This window comes from Sarcophilus harrisii, chromosome 1 (genome assembly GCF_902635505.1).
Source record: "Sarcophilus harrisii chromosome 1, mSarHar1.11, whole genome shotgun sequence".
Taxonomy (NCBI): domain Eukaryota; kingdom Metazoa; phylum Chordata; class Mammalia; order Dasyuromorphia; family Dasyuridae; genus Sarcophilus; species Sarcophilus harrisii.
In genome coordinates, this window is record NC_045426.1 from 7061298 (window position 1) to 7083807 (window position 22510).

At 36.1% G+C, this 22510-nt stretch overlaps 1 protein-coding gene across 1 annotated transcript in view; it reads right to left on the reverse strand.

Moving 5' to 3' along the window:
- The window catches only part of CDK13 (cyclin dependent kinase 13), a 101999-nt gene that overhangs the window by 61011 nt on the left and 18478 nt on the right, over positions 1-22510 (reverse strand). Inside the window, exons 4-7 of the mRNA XM_031961603.1 lie at positions 14313-14924; positions 10177-10347; positions 8308-8447; positions 6802-6972 (exon numbers count right to left, since the gene is read on the reverse strand). Coding sequence (XP_031817463.1) covers positions 6802-6972; positions 8308-8447; positions 10177-10347; positions 14313-14924 — 1094 coding nt within the window. The remainder of the gene's footprint in view (positions 1-6801; positions 6973-8307; positions 8448-10176; positions 10348-14312; positions 14925-22510) is intronic.

The window sequence follows — 22510 nt, forward strand, 5'->3', positions numbered from 1 at the left end:
GATTAACAAACTGTGCTGACAACATAACTTCAAGATCTCCCAGGTAAACATGATACATCAAAAAACTTGAATATAACATATAGCAGGAAAAATCACAAATGAACTAACCAGGACATCTGAATAAAGACAAATTACTAATTAATTGGCTCTTTAAATGTGGGTAGAGTTGTGTTAAGAGGACAACATTTAAAAGTGCATTTACTGGTTAAATTCAACAACAAATAAGACACTGAAAGCAGTCGAGAGAATACTCTCAAATAATCAAAGGGAACAGAATAGTATAATCTGCAAAAAACACAGGAGCTCAAGTTCAATCCAAGATAACAATAATTTTTTACATAAAACTGAGACACAATGAAGAGGTGGACCCTCAGCAGACACATTTGAGACATTCGTATAAAAAAGACATAAGCAGAATATTTGACTTCCAAATTAAAGAAAGGTCAACAAGTATAACTGTCAAGTCTAAATAATAAAATCAGTTTTTTCCATTTATATCCTATTACTCAAAAGAAAAGATTTTAACTGAGATATAAAATAAAATTAAAGGACAAAAAAGACCTACAGAACTAAAATGTTAAGGAGAATTTTAAATATTAGGAGAGGAAAAGAGGTGGGTGATTAGTCCTTGGATTAAAGTTAATAATACCCCCAACACCTAATGTGTCTCCTCCCATTCTGCAATAGTAAATCAACTTTTTTTGCGATTGTGAGAGATAAGAATAGGAAGAATAGTGAGAGGAGATGGAAATATATCCCCAACAAGTCCATAGGTGAACAAAGAATAATTTCTTTCACCTCTAAATATAAATAGACTGTGATGGGGATTGGGGAATGGGAAATAGAAGGAAAAATGTTGTCCCAAAGGGAAAAAAGGGTGTCATCAAAGGATATTTGCATGAGGCAAAGATATGTTTGTGGTAAGAGACAGAAACCTTATAGTGCATTCCATGGGGGTTGGGACGGTTGAGGGAGGACGAGGAAACTGCCCATTTGAAGACCATCTTCCAAAATGGGCTTCCTTGCCAGGACTTAACCAACCAAAGGAGAAGAGATTTATGAGGCTAAAGGTAGCCAGAATTCATAGTGGGAGACCAGACACAGATCCAGAAATCAGATAACCCAGTATTTTGAGTCAAGAGTAGTCATGGTAAGAATGGGGAATAACTCTAATCACATAATGTTCCCATTTGCATCCCCCATGAATAAATATTTCTAAGATTAAGGAAAAGCAAAAAAGTTTGAACAGGGTAAGATCAACAATAACAAAGAAATGGAATAGAGAAGAAAACTAAAATTAGTACTTCAGAAGCTCCACTCTGGGGACACAAAGTAAAAAGCATGTAGCAAATGAATTTAAAAAACAACTTTGAATAGGTAAGAAGAAAAGAGAAATGAAAAGAACTAAATAAAGAAAAGCTTGCTAGAAATAGATGAAGTAAAATTCAAAGGGGGAAGTATTTTTTTGGGGGGGAGGTAGTTTGCTGCAACTTAAATGGAGAGGAAAAGAAAGGCAAACAGAACAAGGAAAAACAGATTTTTAAAAGGAGAAAAAAAGAAATTAATATAAGTAAATTAAAGGAACTTGGGATAGAGCAGGAATAGGAAACAAAGGGAAGAGCCTTTGAAGAGACAAGCATCAAGGCAGCATAAGCAAAAATAACTTCAGGGACAAAATATTGACCAAAAACAACAATAACACGAAAGAGAATTCATTGAGAAAAACACATGCTTAAGTATAAATGTGAATGGTTTAAACAATTTTTAGGGAAAAAATGGCAAAGTAGATTAAAAAACAAAACAAAACTCAAAAATGTAAATCTAAAACAGAAAGACACATAATAGAAAGAAAACGATTGAATAAATTCTTTATGCATTGGATGATTCCATAAAAGCAGAAGTTGTCATTATCCTTATCAGATATAGCAAAAATAAAAATACATGATACCTAGAGAGATAAACGGGGAAATCACATGAATATGACTATACCATAAGAAACAAGGATTATGCAAAGAATTCAGAGAAATATGGGAAGATTTATGTGGACTGATAGAGACAACATGCTGGTTAGTTTTGCTGACCTGCATTTTTCCCTCTCTGTGCATTATTCTCTACTAAGGATGACTCTCCAGATAAAAAGACAGGAAGTAAGAAAAGTATAAATGAAGATGATATACAAAAACAAAATATTACAATAAAAACAATGTTTAAAAAAGAAAGCAGAGAAAATATAGCTCTCTCCCTTCATTACATGAGGGAAAACTATGGGTTTGAACCACTGGCTGTACTGTTTCACTTAACTGATTTTTCTGTGGGGTTTTTTTTTTTAATTTTGTTACACACTTAATGACTTATTATGCAAAAGAACCAAAGAGGACATAAAAACAAAAGCCCCAAATAAGACACTTTTTCAAAAGGAAAACAGAAAAGGATTTTTAAAAAAATATTTAAGTGTTTAATTAAAGTCATTTTGATCAATATTTCTATTAGAATGTTTTGTAAAACTTTATAAGTTTGAAACACAGCTGGGTCTACTAATTTAGCATCTGGTCAAAACAGCTATTTTGGTTACCTTGGCCTGATCTCTGATCTTTTGGGGTTTTTTGGTTTGCTTGTTTGTTTATTTGATTTTTGATTAGGGAATCAGGGTTGAGTGACTTGCTCAGAAAAGTGTTCCGTGTCTGAGGCCACATTTGAACTCGGGTCCCCAACTCCAAAGCCAATGCTCTATCCACCATGTCATCTAGCTGCCCCCTTGATGTGTGATCTTGATAAAGTTATGTTAGCTGTACTGATCTTTAAAGTAATAAATCTATCAATTAATTTGGGCTGCATGATCTTTACCATATTTGGTTGTAATAGCTACAAATAATGAAAACTCATTCTTCCTTAATTTCAATGGTGTGTTTTATAGTAATCTTTACATAAATCCTGCATATAGCTTGGTATCTCTTGATACTGAATACAATGAATTATTCTTTCAATTAATAATTTGCTATCACTTTCTGATTTTCATCACTGACATATAATAAAGTCAACCACTAGTGGATTTCTATTTTTTCTGCTATTTTGCTAAAATCACCTCATTTTTTTGTTGATTCACCTAAGAATGCTAAATAAACTGTCATATCATTTGCCAAAAAGAAAAAAGTTATCTAAAAATTCTTTACAATGTTATTACTACAGCTGATTTCAAATAATTAATCAATGTTATCAAGTGCCTACAACATGCTGGGGAATACAAAAAAAAAAAAGCCCGCAAGGAGTTTCTAGAATTCTGTCAAATAATAAAGGCACGAGTGAGTTGACTTGACCTACTCCTAATTCTTGGTGGGAAAGGTCTTCAGTGGCCATAGTGCTGGATCTAAACACTAAGTCTGCCACTTTCTACTTGTGTGACTTTAGGGAAACCTCTCTGGGGTTCAATTTCCTTGCCTGTAAAATGAGAACACTGCACTTGATATTTTCCCATCCTTTAAGTGCTAAGAATACACCCAGCCTACAGCGATTAAAGGTTGCGTAAAATGGAGGCTAGACATCACCTTGCCTGTGCTTCCCTAGAAATCCATGCATCCTCCACTTTCAGGAAGGTTCAGTCTTAGTCTTAAAGATCAGATTTCAAACCAGGATTCCCCCGGTCTATGTTATGACCAGTGCACTCTGCCACATTGTCCTGTTCCTTGAACCTCTCCCTCTCTTCTAGTCCCACTATTATCACCCAGATAGATCAATTTTCTTCAAAGCCCTTCAGTGGCTCTCATTCCCTCTAAGAAAAATGTCTTAATTATCTCTAAAGTCCAAGCATAATCAGGTCCAAACAATCACACTTCCTCAAACTTAACCTCCCATTACTTTGCAACAGAGCTCCCACCAAATTGCCTTCCTCCTTCAAACACATGCTGTTTTCCCCAACTTGTTCCTTAAGAAAAAAACTCCATTCCTCACTCTTCTCCATATCTCAGATCATTCTTTTAGGTTCTATACCCATTCTTCAGGGAAGTTCAAAATAATGTCACAGATGGTAGTTTGAATCTCAGTTATAAATTAGACTAGTTCCTAAGGCCTTAAATTTCTATTTCAGAATTATGTAAATTATTAAACACCAAAAATAGGAATATAGAGTCAAAGAGCTCAGAGATGGGAAAGAGGACTCTGTGATGGAGTCAGCAGTCCCCAGGAGTGCATTAAGCTAGAGAGTATGTCCCAAGAAGAGATCTAGGGGGAAGGGCTCTGTTATCTCCAAGTCTCCAGGACAAGGAGTCTCCAAGGACACAATCAAAGGAGACATCAGGGAAACAGGGCTACACTGAATAACAAAGACAGAACCAGGAGAGCTAGCAGGGAAAGTGGGGTTACTAAGATTTTATGGCTAAATAGCAATGTACAACTCAGAATTACAGTAATTCAGGACACAGATTTGGGGAGTCTGCTAGCCACTGGATAGGAAAAGTACCAGGTCTGGTCCAGTATCATATAAACATATAAGCATAATAGTTGTACTTTTAAAGTTTTCTCTCCCCTAAAACAAAGGGGCTGGCACTGGAGGGAGTGAGGATCTTGGGCCAAGCAATACCTAGTGATTAGATCTTTAGGACTAAGGCTGAAATCACACCTGGTGCCATCTCTGTTCCCACATCATATCATGGCAGAATACACATCAAACTCAGAATACAGGTGTTTGGGGCTCCTGATCAGATCCAGACCTGCAAATACACGAATGTAACCCGGCTCCTAGCTTAGTAAAGGCTGTGCTCCCAGCTGACTGTGTAGCCCTCAAGTATCTAACTGCAACTATCTATTCCACAGCTGTAACTGAAGCACTAGGTACTGGGCTGAGGACTACTGACACAACCACAAAGACAAGACTACCCTTCAACCGGGGCAGGAGTTCCCTGAATGCAACTGAATAAGCTAATACAAAATGTACACAAATCAGTTTTAGGAAGGAGCTGCTATGAGGGAAAGAGATGAACTAGTTGGACTAGTGGATCCCTGAAGTTTTGGGATTCTAGTTAGAAAATACACAGGACCATACAGAGGAAAGGCTGAAAACGTGAAGCTAAGGACTTCGGAGATTTTGACCTATAAGCAATGGAAAAGCTGCAGAAGTCTGAGAGTTTAAAAAACAATTTATTATTAACTTTCACAAATAGGAAAAGCATTTTTAAAATTAATTAGTTTTTTAATTTCCGCCTTACAGATGTATCTCCTCTTCTAGAGAAGGCTTCTGAATAGAAGAACAGGACCCAAGCAGTATTACTGGAAATATTCATGTAAGAACGGAATGCTGAATGGGAATGCTTTCAAATAAGTTATTTTTTCTTTCAGCATAAATGCCCTGCCCTGTGAGCTACAAACCCCTGATCTTCTCTCCATCTTATTCTCAGCATTTACACTGTCACTAAAGAGAATCAGGTAAATAGACACACATTCTCCAAATGGAGAGGAAGCAGTCCAGCCCAATAGTAGCTGAGAACAGTCAGTTCTACTGCTCATCGACAAGACCTGCATCAAGCTACTCAGTGGAACTCAACAGTCAATACCCATTTTCAGAAGGTTGTTGGATTCTTTTGGGGGGAGAGGGACGAAGGTGGTCTGAGGGCTATTATTGTTATTTTAAGTTTTTAAAGGTCAGTAAATTTGGGCTATACAGAGCTAATTGCAAAACATTTGCCTTTATGCCAAGACCTGCCCACATAAACTCCCAAAGCAGCACTCTAGCATAAGCTTTTTCATCTTTAAAAGCAATTTTCTAATTGATAACGGGATTTGAAAATACAGGCTCTAAGACCGAAGAGATTACATACGCTACATGTGCCTGCTGTTTATTTAGCCGACGCAAAGAAGCCACTAAAAAGAAATAAGCTTCTTATCAAATTGTGCAGATGCTGCTTACAGATGACATAGTGCTGATTACACTGAGCCCCTGAATATCACAAGCCTCCTCAGTGAGTCCACAAACTACTTGAACAAGATGGCAAATCACACAGAAAAAACCAAGTGGATGAAAAAAGGCATCAGTCCAACACAGAGAATGAAGTTGGCAAGGTAGCCCAATGAATCAGTCTATCATAGCCTTGCTCTGTGACAGAGAACTAGACCCAGAAGTTAACAGGACTCGGAGGATAGGCTACAATACCTGGGAAAATTGAGCAGTGTTTTCATCAACTGCAGGATGTTCAACTGTGCAAACGAATATCTTTTTAAAACAGATAAAATCCTAAGAAAGCTATGGATCATAGACCACTATGATCCCAGAAGACTCAAAGGAATCTAGAGGGCAATGCAGTGATGTATACTGGGAAGAGAATGCAGGAAACTTCCAGATTATGGCTTAGATGAGAAAGGATAAAAGACATCCTTCAAGGCAATGTAGGACCAGAAAACAAGATGGGCTAGTCCCAGAGCTGGAGCAAAGGAAAAGAGATAAATAGGGAAGGGCAGAGTGGAGGATGCTCTCTTGGTACCAATGAGATAGTATGACAGCACAAAGAAGGTTTTCTAGAACCTGAAATAAAAGATTCATGGAAGGACATGAAGAATGGCACACAATGAGAAGGTATGGATGGCTTGTGACCCACTGAAATACTAAAGCATTTTCAATTTCACTAACATTCTAAATAAAGGGCTTTCCTTAGGTTAACAGGCTCTCATTTAACTGTTTACTACCAAAAGGCCAATTGTCTCCCCAAAAAATGTACTTCTAATCAAATGACAAACTAGATCTGTAAATTGGTGTCACTATCACTAAAAAAAAAAAAAAAAAAAAAAAAGCCAGTATTTTAAATAAACATCACGTACCTTTGTCCTTCTTAAAATCTAAAGCGTCTTCTTTGTCAGTCACAATTTCCTTCATGTTGATAATACTCTGGTGGGTAAGCTGTCGAAGGATCTTAATCTCTCTGATGGCTGTGATGGGGAAGCCTTCCTTTTCATTATCTAGCCGGACTTTTTTTAAGGCCACCATTTCTCCTGTCATAAAATTAAACAAATCACAATTTGTCATAACTGGGCAAGCCAGACATATTTTTTTCTCAATTTTAAATTTGAATTCAATTTTTAATCCCTATTACTTGAAGTTCCAGCCCATAATTAATGTCAAATATTTTCTTTATAAGATTATTTATACATAAATGAGACCCAGACAACCTATAGCCAAGAAAATTTGTCAAAAATTCTAATTCAAACTGATGAATTTTAAAAATAACTAGTCCATATTCTTTTGCTCCAATCTGAAAATGGAATCACTATCTTGTATTAAACAAGTAGCTGGAGACATACAGGATTTAAAAAAAAAAAAGTAAAGGATCTAATTTGGGTTCTTTTCTTTTTTATAGTTTATCAACAGGATATGCTCACAAAGTAAACTGTAGTCTTCTCTCCTTTCAGAGGTGTGTGTGTGTAAAGAAACTACTAGAATGTACATATATACTGTTATATAAGTTATAATATTGTTATAACCAAAATTTCATTTAGAGTATACTTGCTTCATGTATTGTATTTTAATCATCTTAAAATCCATGTCACGCTTGATTAATGACTCCAGGGAATCATAAATACTAATTGTTTAACTAGATGATGAAGTGGTCAGAGCCTATGACAAGAAAATAGAACAGAATAAATGACCTGGAACCATTTAGGGATTTTTCTGTTCATTCTTTTTTCCGTCCATGTAACCTGCTCTTATCCTTTAATGCTCCAAACATTTCTTGCCAGCTTCTGAGTCCCACCTACATTTCTAAAGTTTGGCTGTGGAACACCTCACCTCCATAGGGTTAGACTGTAGAAAGTTACTATGTAAATAAAATGTTTCTAAACATTGGCCATAAATAATCAAAAAGTACTTTCTCAAACTGGACCACTGCCAATAATAGCAAAAGTACTTTGCTGAACTTGCTACAATAAAATCTGCTACATAAAAACATTCTGTACAAGCTTTTTTTCCTAATCTTTTTCTATAAAACAATTGCTTATGATTTTTTAAATAATAAAAAAGATACTTAAACAACAACCAAAACAACCCTACCTCATTAAGGCTGAAATACTTTTATGGTTAAGACTATCAAAGGAAATATATACATATGAATGAATATAAAATTCTCTCTAAAAATAAAAGCAATCCGAATGAGAAACACTTGATTTCATTAAGAATCACAATGTTGCAAAAGAAGCTGACATGATTAGGACAGAATTATTCCCTCTACATCAACTATATGCTTGAAAACTCCTCAAACTGTGTTTTTAGAAGATGAAACCAAGCCAAGCCCACAGTACAGCCCAATATAAACACATCTGATGAGCTCTTACCTGTATCTTTATCCCTGGCTTTGTAAACTTGCCCATAGGTGCCTTCTCCAATAATTCCAATGATATCAAATTTATCCACGCAGCGTTTTCCCCAGTCAATATCCTTTTCTTTTATTTCACCATAGCGAGGCCCACATATTCTAGTAAATATAGTTCTGAAGTTTTATATGCAGTCAGGTAAGTCTACTTTAAATACTAAACACCCAAAACAAAGAATCAGTCCTCCCTTTTAGCCCACCCCACCTCCCATCTTCATAATGACAAATAGGTTTGGGACCCTATATCATAATAATGCTACAGAGTCATTGTATCACCCAGAACATTTATTCATTTTGTGTATAAACTAAAAAAGAACAAGAAGGAAGAAGCTCTATGAAAGCTTTTCAAAATAGTAGTAAAGCCCAAGAATCAACATTCATGGGCAAAAAACCCAAATGATTTATCCCTTCACTGTTAAAGAAAAGGGTCTCCTTCTTTTCAGTTATCAACAGTTATCATCTCTTCATAAAGTTAAAGCTTTATGCTAAGTGTGTACTGAATTTAAATCATTGGACTTTGGGAATTAATATGGAGTTATGTCTTTAGGAATTTACACTGACAAATGCACACATCAGTACTCAACTCTAAAGTCAGGGAAATACATGCAATTCTTCATTTCAATCAATTCCATTAGCCACCCCAATAGCCACCCACAAACTTTCTTTCTAGTTAGATATAGGAATAGTTCAGAACAATTTTTATATTCTTTAAATGAAATGCTTGGTTAGTCTTAATACCTACAACTATTTAAATGAAATATTATCTTCATCTATTAATACTCAAAGAAGGAGAAACTGGCTATTAGCTATGCTAATAAATCAACCTGTTGAAGGGATGAACATTCTCTCATACTTTTTCAATTAATCTGTAAGGAATGTTTTACTTTTTTAGTTCACATCTAAAAAACAAATTCCCTTGGTGGAAAGAAAGCCATGAGAAAAAGGAGCTTAGTTTGTAGACTAAATTAGGCTGCAGGGAGACTTGCTTCGGTTATTTCATCGAAGCCACTAGGATAAGACTTCAATCTATTTTTAATTCCAATTCTTGTTTTAGAAACAAGATACAGGGGAGATAATCAAAGGCCAAAAAAAAAAAAAAAAAAAAATCAGAAACTAAAAGCAAAGATGTGTACTGACTTTCCCACAATTCACAGTGGGTGGTTTCACTGAGAGCTGACCACAAACACCTTCCCTTGCCTCCAAGTCTTATTGTTTCTATTTTTTTTTTTAGAATATCCTATACAAAAAAGAGAATCATCATATTTAACGGAGCCATAGGAAATTAGCAAGGTAAAAAGACTACTGAATCTTAGGGTCAGAAAGCACCAACAGCCCAACCGTACTCCCTCCTCACGTCACTCTCTAGAGAAATGACTGCTCTAGCCTGTCCTGCCTGGAAGAGCACAAACAGCCCACCCCTCTTTCTGACAGCGATAAGTGACTGATAACACATTTCTGTCATCATATTTGCCTCTTTGAAACTGCCTCCCCATTGCCCCTGGCTTTCTCTTCTCAAGCAAAAAAGTCTAATACCTCTTCCAAGTGACAGCAATTCATAGCTTTGTTAGATTTCTTTTTTTATTAGAACTCGCTGACAGATTACACCATGTAATTATGAAAATAATCTTAATTTTTTTCAATACACTAAAAATCACATTTAAAAACAAGCTGCTAACATAAAGAGATTTGAGGTTCTTTTGGGAAGTTGGTTTTTGTTTTTTTAATTTTGAAATTCAACTTCACATTTCAACTTTTCTGGATAAAGCAGAAATATCTGAGGCAAATTTTAACAGCAGGCAGAAAGCAAGGCCCGGGGCTGGGCGGCACGTACTTGGGCCTTCTCTTACTGTGCGCCGGGGCAGAGGCTTTCTTCTCCTCGGGGCTGGTCGAGAAGTCATCCCCACCTGGGAGCTCAGGGGGCAGAGGCAGGTCTGCCAACAGGCAGCGCAGCTTCTTCTCCACTTCTTTTTTCACCGCCTTTACAGAAATGTTCCCTCTTAAACTAGAAAAGAAAGGGTCATAGGTGAATGTCACACTCACACCCACTCGCCTGGATGGTGTACTTCCTACTACTGACCTTTGATGCAGGGAATGGTGGTACCCCACAACGTGTGCCCCAAACACACAAGCTCCAAGTAAAAAGAACACTGAGTTGCCAGCAGGCTACCAAGCACTTGATTTCATTCTGGGTGAAAAGACTAAGTTATTTTACAATTTAAAAAAATAATCGGTGTATTTTAAGCATTTCATGTTAATATTGTCACATTTGCCTTCTCTGTCCATCCTAAACAGTTGTTTGTTTTTTCATTAAAACAAAAATGATCCTAACAAAACAGGGTAAAGTCATTAAATTTTAAATTACATGTTTTTTCAAGGAACTCTTACTTTTACCGAAATGATTTTTGAAACAAGAACATAATAGATGGTCTATTTGTAACTTCTCTGGTTCTCACTGATACCTCATGATGTTTATTGCTCAGCCTTAATGTCTACTTAATATATAACATTAATTCCTCGGTAGCTACTACTTCCTCCTGCCGAATTTCATTTTGTAATCCAAGCTCCAGCAAGCTAACAATTCTTAAGTTTGTCTGAAAGTCAAATCACACTTACGAGGTAATTTTCAGGAAAGGACATGAATTATCAATTTCATGGAGGATTTTAAAACTCAGTTATAATTATCTATATCAAACTAAAGTGTCAAGAACATTTCCTGAAATGTTTTGCATGATTTCACATCTATAACTGATACCAATACTGCTTGCCTTCCCAATGGGTAGAAGAAAGGCTGGAGGGAGAGATTTTGGAACTCAAAAAAGTATTTTTAAAATTACTGTCAAAAATAAAAGATAAATTTCAGCGAAGTTGAAGGGAGGAGCAGGGGAAGTATCTTTCTAGGCTCAATAGCAAAGAAATCATATCGTCTCCACAGCAATATGTGATCAAAAGCATTCAGCATCTTCATGAGTGAATATTTTCTCAAATATACACATAGAAAGACTGAATTTCATCACTGGAAGGAGCTTCAGAGGCAAATGAGTCCAACCCAAACCAATGGCCTCTTCCAGTGCAGCCCCGATAGCCACCACCCCAGGAATCCATCCAGGGAGGAAAAATTGGAGCTGCGGCCCCAGCCTCCTCAGTGATCTCAGCTCCTTAAGACCAGGAAAACCAAGTTCTTCTCAAAGTCCTTGGCACTATCTAACAGTTCAATGTCAGAAACAAATATGGTTTTATCAGTGGAAATTACACTAATGAAGAGGCCTTTCCATCTACCTGGTCATTCATTCTTAAAAATCATGAAGATTTTCCATGTGACCTGAAGCTAAAATTTCTAATCTGTGCTATTTTTTCCTATTAGAATATGAGCTCCTAGAAAGCAAGGGCTACCTTGGCTTTTGTGACTGAATCCCCAGCATCTATCAGCACAATGACTGGCACAATAAGAAAGCAACTTGTGGCACAGCACAGAACAGCAGAACTGAAATCAAGGAGACCTGAATTCAAATCTGGCCTTAGAAACTTACTAGCCAAATGACCATAGGCAGGTTATAACCTCGGTCTGCCTTCATTTTCTCATCTGTAAAATGAGGATAATAATAGTATTTACCTCCTAGGACTACTGTAAGGATCAAATGAGATAATAGTTATAAAGCACTTACCACAATGCCTGGCACATAGGAGGCGCTATGTAAATGCTTAATTCATTTGCTCCCCACTTAAATGTTCTCATTTGCTACAAGTTTAATTATGCTTTATCTATAGCATTCCCTTTATCTTATCAGTATAAAGAATCTAGTTATGAAAAAAAGATTTGAAATTGACTAAAATTGTAAGAAAACTAAAGTATCATCACAATAAAAAATATTTCAATGTGTTTAATTGGATCCTGAGAGAAAAGAAAAAGAGCTTGATCACAAACATTCCAAGTGGATCCCCATGAAATACATATGTCAAAATCTGGGTCTATGCAGCTTTGCCTGTAACCAGAGAACAACTCTATGCTCCTCACTGAAAGGCTTTTAAGAAAAAGACTCAAATTATTATCATGGAATTAAAGAGCACTTTATTTTTAATGATACCACCAACTTCCACACACATAATAAATCCAAAGCAGATGAAGGGGGGAAAGGAGGAAGAGAAGAAAAGTCCTTTTAAGGAAGATAATCATGGAAAAATTAGTCAAAGCCAAACTTCTGAGGGAAAAGAAAATTTTTATAAAAAATGCCATGGTCCCTTTTCTTTATAAGCTTCATTTATTAAAGAGAAACACACATAAAAATCCATAGGATTCTGGGAAAGAGAAAACCGAAAGGAACTATGATTACTAATCAAAAAGACAAGAGACTTAACAAGTCATTTTCCTATTTCTTTGTTGTCCCTTCAAATCAATTCATGGCATAAAATGATTATCCTTAAAAAAAAAAAAAAGCTGAAACTTTCAATGCTGAGGAAATCAAGAAAAGGAGGGAATAGGCAGTGGGATAGTGACCTTATCAGCTTCCCAAAATAAAAGGGGAAAACAGTAACCAATTAAAAGATTTAAATGGTTATTATTCTAATTAAGACAGATAAAAATTTAATAATTTAGTAGCAGCTAAAAAAAAATCTTCAGAGAATGAAAATCAATTTAATTGATGGCACTTGAAATTAACAAATTGTAAAGCAATTCCTGGTCCAAAGCATATTCACTAATGGAACACAATCGTCTCGTCTTCTCCAGATGTGCTCCCTAAAGGATTTTCTGTACTGTGAAAAACAAAAAAGGAATAAAGACAGAGAGGCAGAAATGGAGAGGGAAAGGAGGGCCAGCACAGAGAAACAATCTGGATACAGAAAGGAAGGCTGGTATGAAGACCAAGATACAAAATTTGACTTTTTTTTTTTTTTTTTTTTTTTTTTTTGTGCAGCCCTGCACTCACATTCTTGAAAAGAGATTAGATTAGAAAAATTGAAAGGGGAAGGGAAAAGAATTGAAAGGGGGAGGAGCAAAAGGGGAGAATGAGGAAGGACAGTAGGATATAAAGTCACAGGAACAGAATCAGAAAGCTCTAGCTTCTTTTCAAATATACAAAAAATAAATTAAAAATCACAAAAGGGAACTGTTTAAAAGAACCCAAGAAAGACAACAAATGGTCTGCCTGCTTCATGGAAGCAAAGACCTTACAGGAAACATTCTTAAGTTTCTATATTTATACTCAAAAATCCCTTGAAAATATCTAGCAGTTCTTTCAGTTCATTCTCATGTTTCAACTACATTCAAGCTATTCTGCTATGACTTATTTAATATTCATTACAAAAGAAATTTCTATAATGTATCAACAATGAAAGGTTTTCTGAAATTTGTGTAATTATTCATCGTAATTCTAATAGTTAACATTTCTCTAGCACTTGAAGTTTTGCAAAATGTTCAAGTATATAAATGTCTCACAACTTGGCAAGGGAAGTACTATGATAATCTCCCAGTCAACATCAACTTAACATACAGCACAGACTCATGGAGGCTTAGCCACAGGGAGTATCACAAATTGTTATGGAGATAGGAACAACTGAGAGACATTTGGGAGCCATACCTCACACTTTTGAGGAAGATAAAATTCTCCCACAAAACATACCCAGGTGCTACTCCCAGAACCAAAAGCTAAGGTCGATGGTCCCACGCCAGGTCTGCCCCATAATTTCTGGGACTCTTTGGCAGGAGATGCGTAGACCTAGGCAGCACAGCTTAGAAGACACTATAACTACACGAAACTCTGGCCCTTAACAATGGATTTGTGTGGCAGTTTTCTGGCTGATGTTCCTTTTCATTCTATGATTCTGCAATAACTAATTTGTTGTCAAAATGTAGACAATAAAAAGCAATTTGATTCTTTAGAGTGCATCAATTAAAACCTGCATTTTGCTCAGTCTTTCCCCACAGAACTTCCTTTCCCCTCCACACCAGAACCTCACAAGTTTCACACTCACCTGTCAGCATCTTTGTCTTCAGGCAGCAGAGGAGGAAAAGGCAAAGGTGGTAAAGTGGAGGTCACCAATGGTCCGTGGTGCTCCTTGTCCTTGGTGCCCAAGCTTGGGGTGCGTGGTTTGCTTTTCTCTTTCAGTACTGCCGGCTCCTCCTTCACCACAGTCGGCTGACTCTCCTTGCCCACGACAATGCCTTTCTTGGTTTTGTCTACAATCAAATTATTTTCTATCTTTGCTCCCTGCAGAGAGGGTTTTACTTTTGTCTTGTCATTTTTCAGAGTCCCGCCACTTGTGGGAGAAGGCGTGTGTTCAGCCTTGAGTTTCTTCAGCTCCTTCACATGGTTGGCTTGAGGCGCGCTGCCACCTGCAGGGTCAGTGCTCCCTACTTTGGTGGGCGTCGAGGTGTTGGACGCTTTGGCGTGAGCTTTGGCTGCTTCCGCGGCTCTGGCTTTCTTGTTCTTGTTCAACTCAGCAGCCAGGCTACTTTTCAAAGTCAGGGTGCTAGGAGAAATGCTAGAGTGGCGACTCCGGGACCTAGATAATCTATGTCTGCTGCGGGACCTCGAATGCCTAGATGAATAAGGGCTTCTGCTTCGCGACTTGGCAGATCGCCTGCTTGAAAAACAGTAAAGATTGAATTAGCAAATGTTCAGATTTGGGGTTTTTGGGGGGAAATAAAGATAGTGGGGCTTGATATTCAAATTCCACTACATACTCCCCAACTGTACAGTGAAACACAGTCACCAATTCAACTTAGAATTATTGTAAGACCAGGGATTTCTACATGCAAGGTTATAGCACAGAACTCAAGTTCAGCTGCCTTATTTCACAGATAATGGAAAGTGAGGTCCAGAAAGATTTTAGTTCTGCAACAGCAACAACAAAAAAAAATATATACACAGAACAACAATAAAAAGAGTAGAAAGTACCATACAAAGTGTAATTACTGACTAAGAGTTTAAAGAAGTCATGGAAATAGAATTGCCCAGGCTTCGCAAGATTGTCTGGCCCATAAAAGGTAGAGGTAGTCTCCGAGAGAAAAAAAGGTAATATAGATAAAAGAGCCAGGAGACCACGAGACAAGAATGATGCCTCAGGAAATCCAAGCAAGACAAGGTTACAGTAGTAATCAAATTCAGTAGCAGCCAAAGCCAAACACCCACTCCAACCTCAAGTTCAGTTACATCTGCCTTCTCTTGATGGACAGAATAAAGGATCCTTGTCTAAGCAGCACCTAAACTAATCTTATAGCACACACAGCACAGCAAATTACACACAAAATAAAGTGATTTGATTCTTACCAAATTAGCATTCTATTTACATCTAAGGCATTAAAAATAATTAAACATTTAATAACAGCAGAATTATTAGAAAATCTTTAAAGGCAACTTATGTTTGTTTTCAGCCATTCAAGGTATTTTAAGAATCATTATTTTTCTTATCCTAACAAAAGACTGGGAAATGGTAAGGTAGGTATTACATTTCAGAGATGCAGAAACAGAGGCATAAGGGACAGAGTGATATGCCAAAAATCATAAAATAAATGGCATAGCCAGAATTGCAATTCCAATCCCCTGTCAAGGGTCTGAAACTAAAGAAATGCTTAATTGTGTAGAATACCACGTTTAATTTACTAGCACAATAATATACACTCACTCACTTTATGTTCAAGCAGCCCCATGAGGTGGGCGGGGCATCCTGTCTCATATGTAAAAAAACCCAAGGTTCATGGAAACTAAATGACATACCCATTATCACATAGGTACTAAGAAAGAAAAGTAAAAGGGAACCAGACTTTTATTCTATACCAAAACTCTCTCTTTCTCTAAAGATGAGTCTATGCAAACTACTTAATAAACTTTTGAAGAAAATGACTAATATGGAAATTGATTATCATTACAAAGCAAAATCAATAATTAAACCATCTAATCTAAATTGATAGAGTAACATGTTACAAATATTTCTGGGTTTTTTTTAAAGCACTGATAAGACAGTTGTTCTCCTATCCTTTTGATGCATGCAGCCCATACAGCAAGTACTAAGAACTGATATCCTCATCTGCCAAAGGTCATGCAAACATAGCACTGATTTAAAAGGACCACAATGACATCCTTATTTTAAAACTAACCATTTCTGCATGGCTTTTTGCTTTAGATTATATTTGTTCAATTAGCTATCCTTTCTACTTCATCTTCTCTTTTTTAATTCCCTCTTAAAAGAACTTCCCCAAAACAGAAGATTTACATTTGTTAGTTTTATGAATCACTAAGAGTTAACTAGGTGTCTACTTATGTGCCACGTACTGGGCTAGAGAGTAGTGATACAAACATTCAATCACCTTGGAAGAACATATATTTTAAGTGAGGAACAAATACGGGTGGAGACAAATTAAATACAAAGTATTGGGTGGGAGAACCAGCATCTGGAAGAGCCATGAAAGGCTTTCTGTGGAAGGGAACACTTGGCCTAAGATCTAAGGAAACTAGAGATTCTAAGAAGCAGAAGGGAAAGAGAACTCCAGCTGTGGAGAACATCCTTGTTGTTTGTTCTTTGTTCTGGAAGAGGGACCATGACATCTAAGTGACCTGGATTTAAGTGAGAAAGGACTAGGCAAAGTCACCAAACTATCTTTCTCCTCCAGAGCCATCAAAATGGCAGCAAGACATAGATCAACATGGCTAGAGATGGCCTTTAGTGAATCCAGATGAGAAATGGAGACACATATATGAAAAACAATGAGGTCAGACTGGCTGGCTCATAGAATTCATGAAGGGAAAGGGTCTTTACAAGTAGGAAAGGTTAATTGGACTCAAATTATGAAAAGCTTTAAATTTCAAATAGAGAAATTTATATTTGATCCCCTCTTTAACAAATAGGAAGCTACTGGGGATTATTAAGTAAAGGACTGACACAGGCAAACTTGTGCTTTAGAAAAATCACTTTGGCAACTGACTGAAAGATGAATTAGAATGGGAAGAATCCTAAAGAAAGACAACAAATTAATATTTTGGAGGAAGATTCTGGGAACATGGAGTAGAAAGTAAATTTCAAGCTCTCCAGATTTCCCCACAAACAGAACAAATTTGCATCAGGGCAAACAAAGACTGGTGAAAAATAAGAAGACTTGAGAAAGAACAAGGGTCCTCCAGGCACAATCACAGAAAATATCCAAAGGAAGGTCAGAGATTAGCTAGTGTGAAACAAACATTTCAAAGATAGTTGGGGACCCTTCCAGCTAGCTGAGTGTGGCTGGAGCAATCACAGAAACTTTGACCTCCCAAACCACATGAGGACTCTGGAAGAATGAGGGAACCTCAACTGATCAGGAGCTGCCAGGCCCAAATTTGCTGAGCAGATTCTTCAGGGGCCATGGTGAGTACAGAGACAGCAGGGGCAGGGGCACTGCTACCTCGGGGCACTTGCAGGAGGAAGGAGCTTTTGATTTGGGATTCCAGGTCAGAAGGAAGAGGTGAAGTGAGGCACCAATTCCCTTACTCCATAATTAGAAATATTCTCATTTCTCATTACCAAAACAACAACAAATAAGCCAGTAAAAAAGAAAGAACCCAACCATAAAAACCTACTATGGGAACAGGGAAGACCAAGTTCATCTTCAGACAAGGACAATAAAGTTATTTAAAAAAAAAAAAAGTTTCTTCAAGAAAATTGTCCTGGAGTGACAGAACATGAGAGGAAAGAAGAAAAACAAAAATATCCAGTAATCATCACCTCAAAGAGATCCTTAATGGAAATCACATAGGAATATTATTGCCAAATTTGAAACCTCAAGATCAAAGCAAAAACTTTACAAGAAACAAGGAAAAATCAATTCAAATATGTTTGGAGCTACAATGAAAATCGTAAAGAACTTATCAATAATCACAATAAAAGACTGCAGGTCCTGAAATCACATATACCAGCAATCAAAAGAATTAGGTCTATGACCAAAAATATCATATCCAGCAAAGTTACCAATAATTTTGAATGGGAAAAAAAAAAAAAAAAAAAAAGGACATTCAACAAACTTGAAAATTTTCAGACTTTCAACAAAACCCAAACTTAATAGAAAATTTAACATATTAAGGCCAATATCAAAGATTAATTTCAAGGAACTTAACATGGATCTTTTTATGTGGAAATTATACCATATGTTTAAAATTGACATCAGCAATTGGATAACTCAAACAAACAAAAAAGACTAGTAGAGAGTTGATTATGATCTGACTCTAAAAAGCAAAACTGCCTAGGAAAAGGTAAAAATAGTAATCATGCTATACAAATGAGGCGCAGAGGAAGAATATACACAGAAGCATTAGAACGGGAAATGAGAGCTTGGAGATCTGAAAACTTATTCACATCTGGAATGGGTTAAACTGTTAACACTACATATATATTCTAAGGTATAACACCCTCCAAAATCTATAAAGAAATAAGGGGAAGGGATGGGTGGAGTGGTTAAGTAAAGCCGGGAGGAGAAGACAAGGGAGGGATCCATGTGTGGGGGTAGGTCAAGAAATAGGGTAAGTTAAGAAGCAAAATTAAAGTAGAAGAGTTAGGGATGGGGAAGAAATATGTGTATATATAGCTATGTGTGTGGGTCTGTGAATGGGTGTGAATGTATATGTGTGTGGGCAAGGGTATATGTGTGGGAGGATGGACATGTGTGTATGTATATAGCTACATATGTATATATAAATATATCTGTGATTAATTACAGCCTGTTTGAGAAAAGTGAAGGGGGATGAAAAGGGGAAAAAAGAATAAAGTAAAAAGTATGCAGCAGAGAACAAAATAAGCAAGCAAAGAAAAGATACTCATGAATTTTTTCTGGTATTATATATCCTTTCTTGAACTGATAAATTATTGTTATTTATTATGAATCCTCCCTGATGTTCTGCTGGGCATGGCACATGACAATGTTCTAGGATATTTTTATCTATTTTCCTTTTCTTTTTTTCTATTTTTTTTAATAAATAATTTTTTTTAAAAAAGGAATTGAGGAGATTTATCTTTGAAAAAAAAAAAAAAAAGATTATTTCAATAGTAGAGGTGAGAAATGATAAAGTCCTGAATTTTGATAATGGCTACATAGAGAAAAGTTATAGGATATAAAAGTTTTTACAGCAGTAACAAGATCTAACAACTGATTTATTATTTCAAATGAATTAAAATAAAGAGCTGAGGTTGAAAACCTGGAGGTCTGAAAAGAATGTGGTACCACTGATTGTTTAACAAGGAGATTATGCTTCTTATTTCTAATTTTTAAAACAGATGAATGGAATGTTTTAGGCTTCCTCCTTGAAACAAATAAAAGCCAAAAAGCAATTTAAATTAAACCATCTTTTACTTATATAATGTTTGTTTGATTCCTCCCCTTCCCAATTGTACTTCTCGCACCCCCAACTGGTTCATGTTCTTAAATCCTAAAGGAAAGTTTCCAAGGCAGGGTAGCCCAAATCAGTCTCTGCCACTAGTACCCACTTCCCAAGAAATTGTAGAAATCTGACTACCAGGTAACAGAAGCTGAGAAAGCACAAGTGGGCTGTAATCTGCGATCTAGGGGAGATTCACCGAAGAAATCACAAACCCCAAAAAGCATTTACTAAAAGAACTGACCCAATTAGTGCCAATTTTTTAAAAAATTTTCATAGTTATAAGGAAAAATACATTCAAATACAGCCAGAGACTATCACAAAGTTTTTGCCTAAATTAGAGCAATATAAAATATTTCTTATCTTTTGGAAAACTGATATTAAAGTTAGAAAATAAATGAAGGTATATAAAGTAGTCAGTGAAACAGCAGTCAATTAAGATTTTTTTTCCAAGTATTCTGAAAAAAAAAAAAAAAGGATAAAATATTGAATAATTGAGTACAATAACCAGTCAATATTTATTTATTAATTTATTAAATATGAACTATTTGCCAAACACTGTTTATGCACTGGAGATTAATAGGTAAAATATCTTTTACCTATTTTTTTTAACCTATTCTTTTTTTTATCTATTCTGCTCTCAAGGCAGTCACAATCATATGGGAGAAACAACAGGGAAACAGCTATGCATAAACCATATTCAGGGTAAATTGGAAGTAATTGGCTGTGTCCAAAAAGGAAACTTTGAGACTAATAAAGTTAATCCTCTTCTCTAAATATTTTTGATACATTCAATTTTTAAATTTTTTTGATAAGAAACCACAACTTCACAAGCATTAGGATTCCTCAAACTGAAAATATGTCAATGCTTCCATTGGCTTAAAAAAAAAATCTATGAAATCACTTTTTTCTTTCACAACATAAAACAAAATATATTTCTGCTATTAGAGATATCAAGATCAGAATTAAAAAAAAAAAAAGTTGACAAATATTTGAATCTTAAAAGTAAATAACTGGGGCAGCCAGGTGGCACAGTGGATAGAGCACGGGCCCTGCCATCAGGAGAACCTGAGTTCAAATCTGTCAGACATTTAACATTTCCTGGTTGTGTGACCCTGGATAAGTCTCTTAACCCCAATTGCTTTGGAGGGGAAAAAAAGTAAACTTCCCAGATGATACAATAAAGTTCCATGTATTTCTGAAGAAAATAGGTAAATTTTGTGTTTTGTTTTGCAGGAATATTTTCATTTAAGACACTGTCTCATGGACCACATGTTTCTAATAAAAAAATGAAGAATTTGAAAACTCATTTATACCTGACACTGAAATGACACCATCTTGAAAAAACCCAACAACTATTTTAAAAAGGAAGTTCAAGGCATAAACACAAAAGAAAAGCTGAGAGAAGATGGAATAATGGACTTGAAAATGTCTACAACAAGCAAAGCTTCCAAAGAAAAACTTTCAAGAATTTAAAGAGTTAAAGCAGAAATTTTAAAGAATTAAAATTATTTTTAAAATTTTTTAAACCAACTGAGAGAAGTAGACCAAAAACGGGGAAAACAAGTGAAAGCAAGGAAAGAGATGACAAAAAATTTAGTAGCTTAGAAAAAGAAGAACAAAATTTTGTGCCGTATTTGTTCAGCTGTTTTTCAGTCCTGTCCAACTTCATCTAGGGTATTCTTGGCAAAGTCAATGGAGTGGTTTGCTATTTCTTTCTCTAGTTCATTTGGCAAGATGAGGAAACTAAGGCCAACAAAGTTAAATGACGTGCACAGGGTCTAAGGCCAGATTTGAACTTGGAAAGAAGTCTTCCTGATTCTAAGTCCCAGTACTCTTTTCACTGTACCACCCAGATCCTCTAATGAAATGTAATTCCTTGAAAATTACAACTGGTCATATGGAAACCAATGACTCCATGAGACATTAAGAAATAAATACTAAAACAAGGTCAAAAGTCTGAAAATATAGAAGAAAATGTGAAATACCCAAAGGGGAAAAATTCTCACTTGAAAAATTGATCTGAGACATAATTTAACAATCCCTAGATTACTTGAAAGCTAACAACAGAGTCTAGACATCATATTCAAGAAATCATAAATATAAATTGCTCAGATCTAAGAATCAGAGGGAAAAATACAAATTCGGGGAAAAAAATCCACAAGTAACCTTTTGAAAGAAACACCAGAACAAAAACTCCCAGGAATTTTATAGCTTCAAAGCTTAGGTCAAGGAGAAGACACAGTCAGGATCACACAAAATTTAATATCTCTTAGCTAGATGTCGCAGTGGAGTGTCAAGGTTGGAGTCAGGAAGACTTCAGTTCAAATCCTGCCTCAGACACTGACTAGTTGTATGAAACAAGGCAAGTCCTTTACCTCAGATCCAAGGACTCACTATTAGATGAGAAAAGTTATTAATAGCCCTATCTCCCAGGGTTATTGTGAGAATGAAATGAGATCAATCTTAGCACATACCTAATACACAGTAAGCATGATAGAAATGTTAGCTGTCATCGTTACATTCTTATATAAGGAAATGATACAAGTATCCTGTCAGAACTTCACCATCATCAAGTGTCAGAGGGATTACAATTAGACAGAGGACCTAGATGTAATTCCGTTATGTTTGGATATTCTCTAAAGAATGGAAAGGGCAGGAAAGAAGGCACTGGCAGAGGATGGAAGCAGGAACATGAATGTCGAGAATTATTTCAGATAAATGGGATTATACAAGGTGGAGGGGAGGTGACACCTGAATTTCATTCTGATTTGAACTGTTTGAAGAATGAAAATATAAACATACACTCACAGTTGGGTATAGAAATAC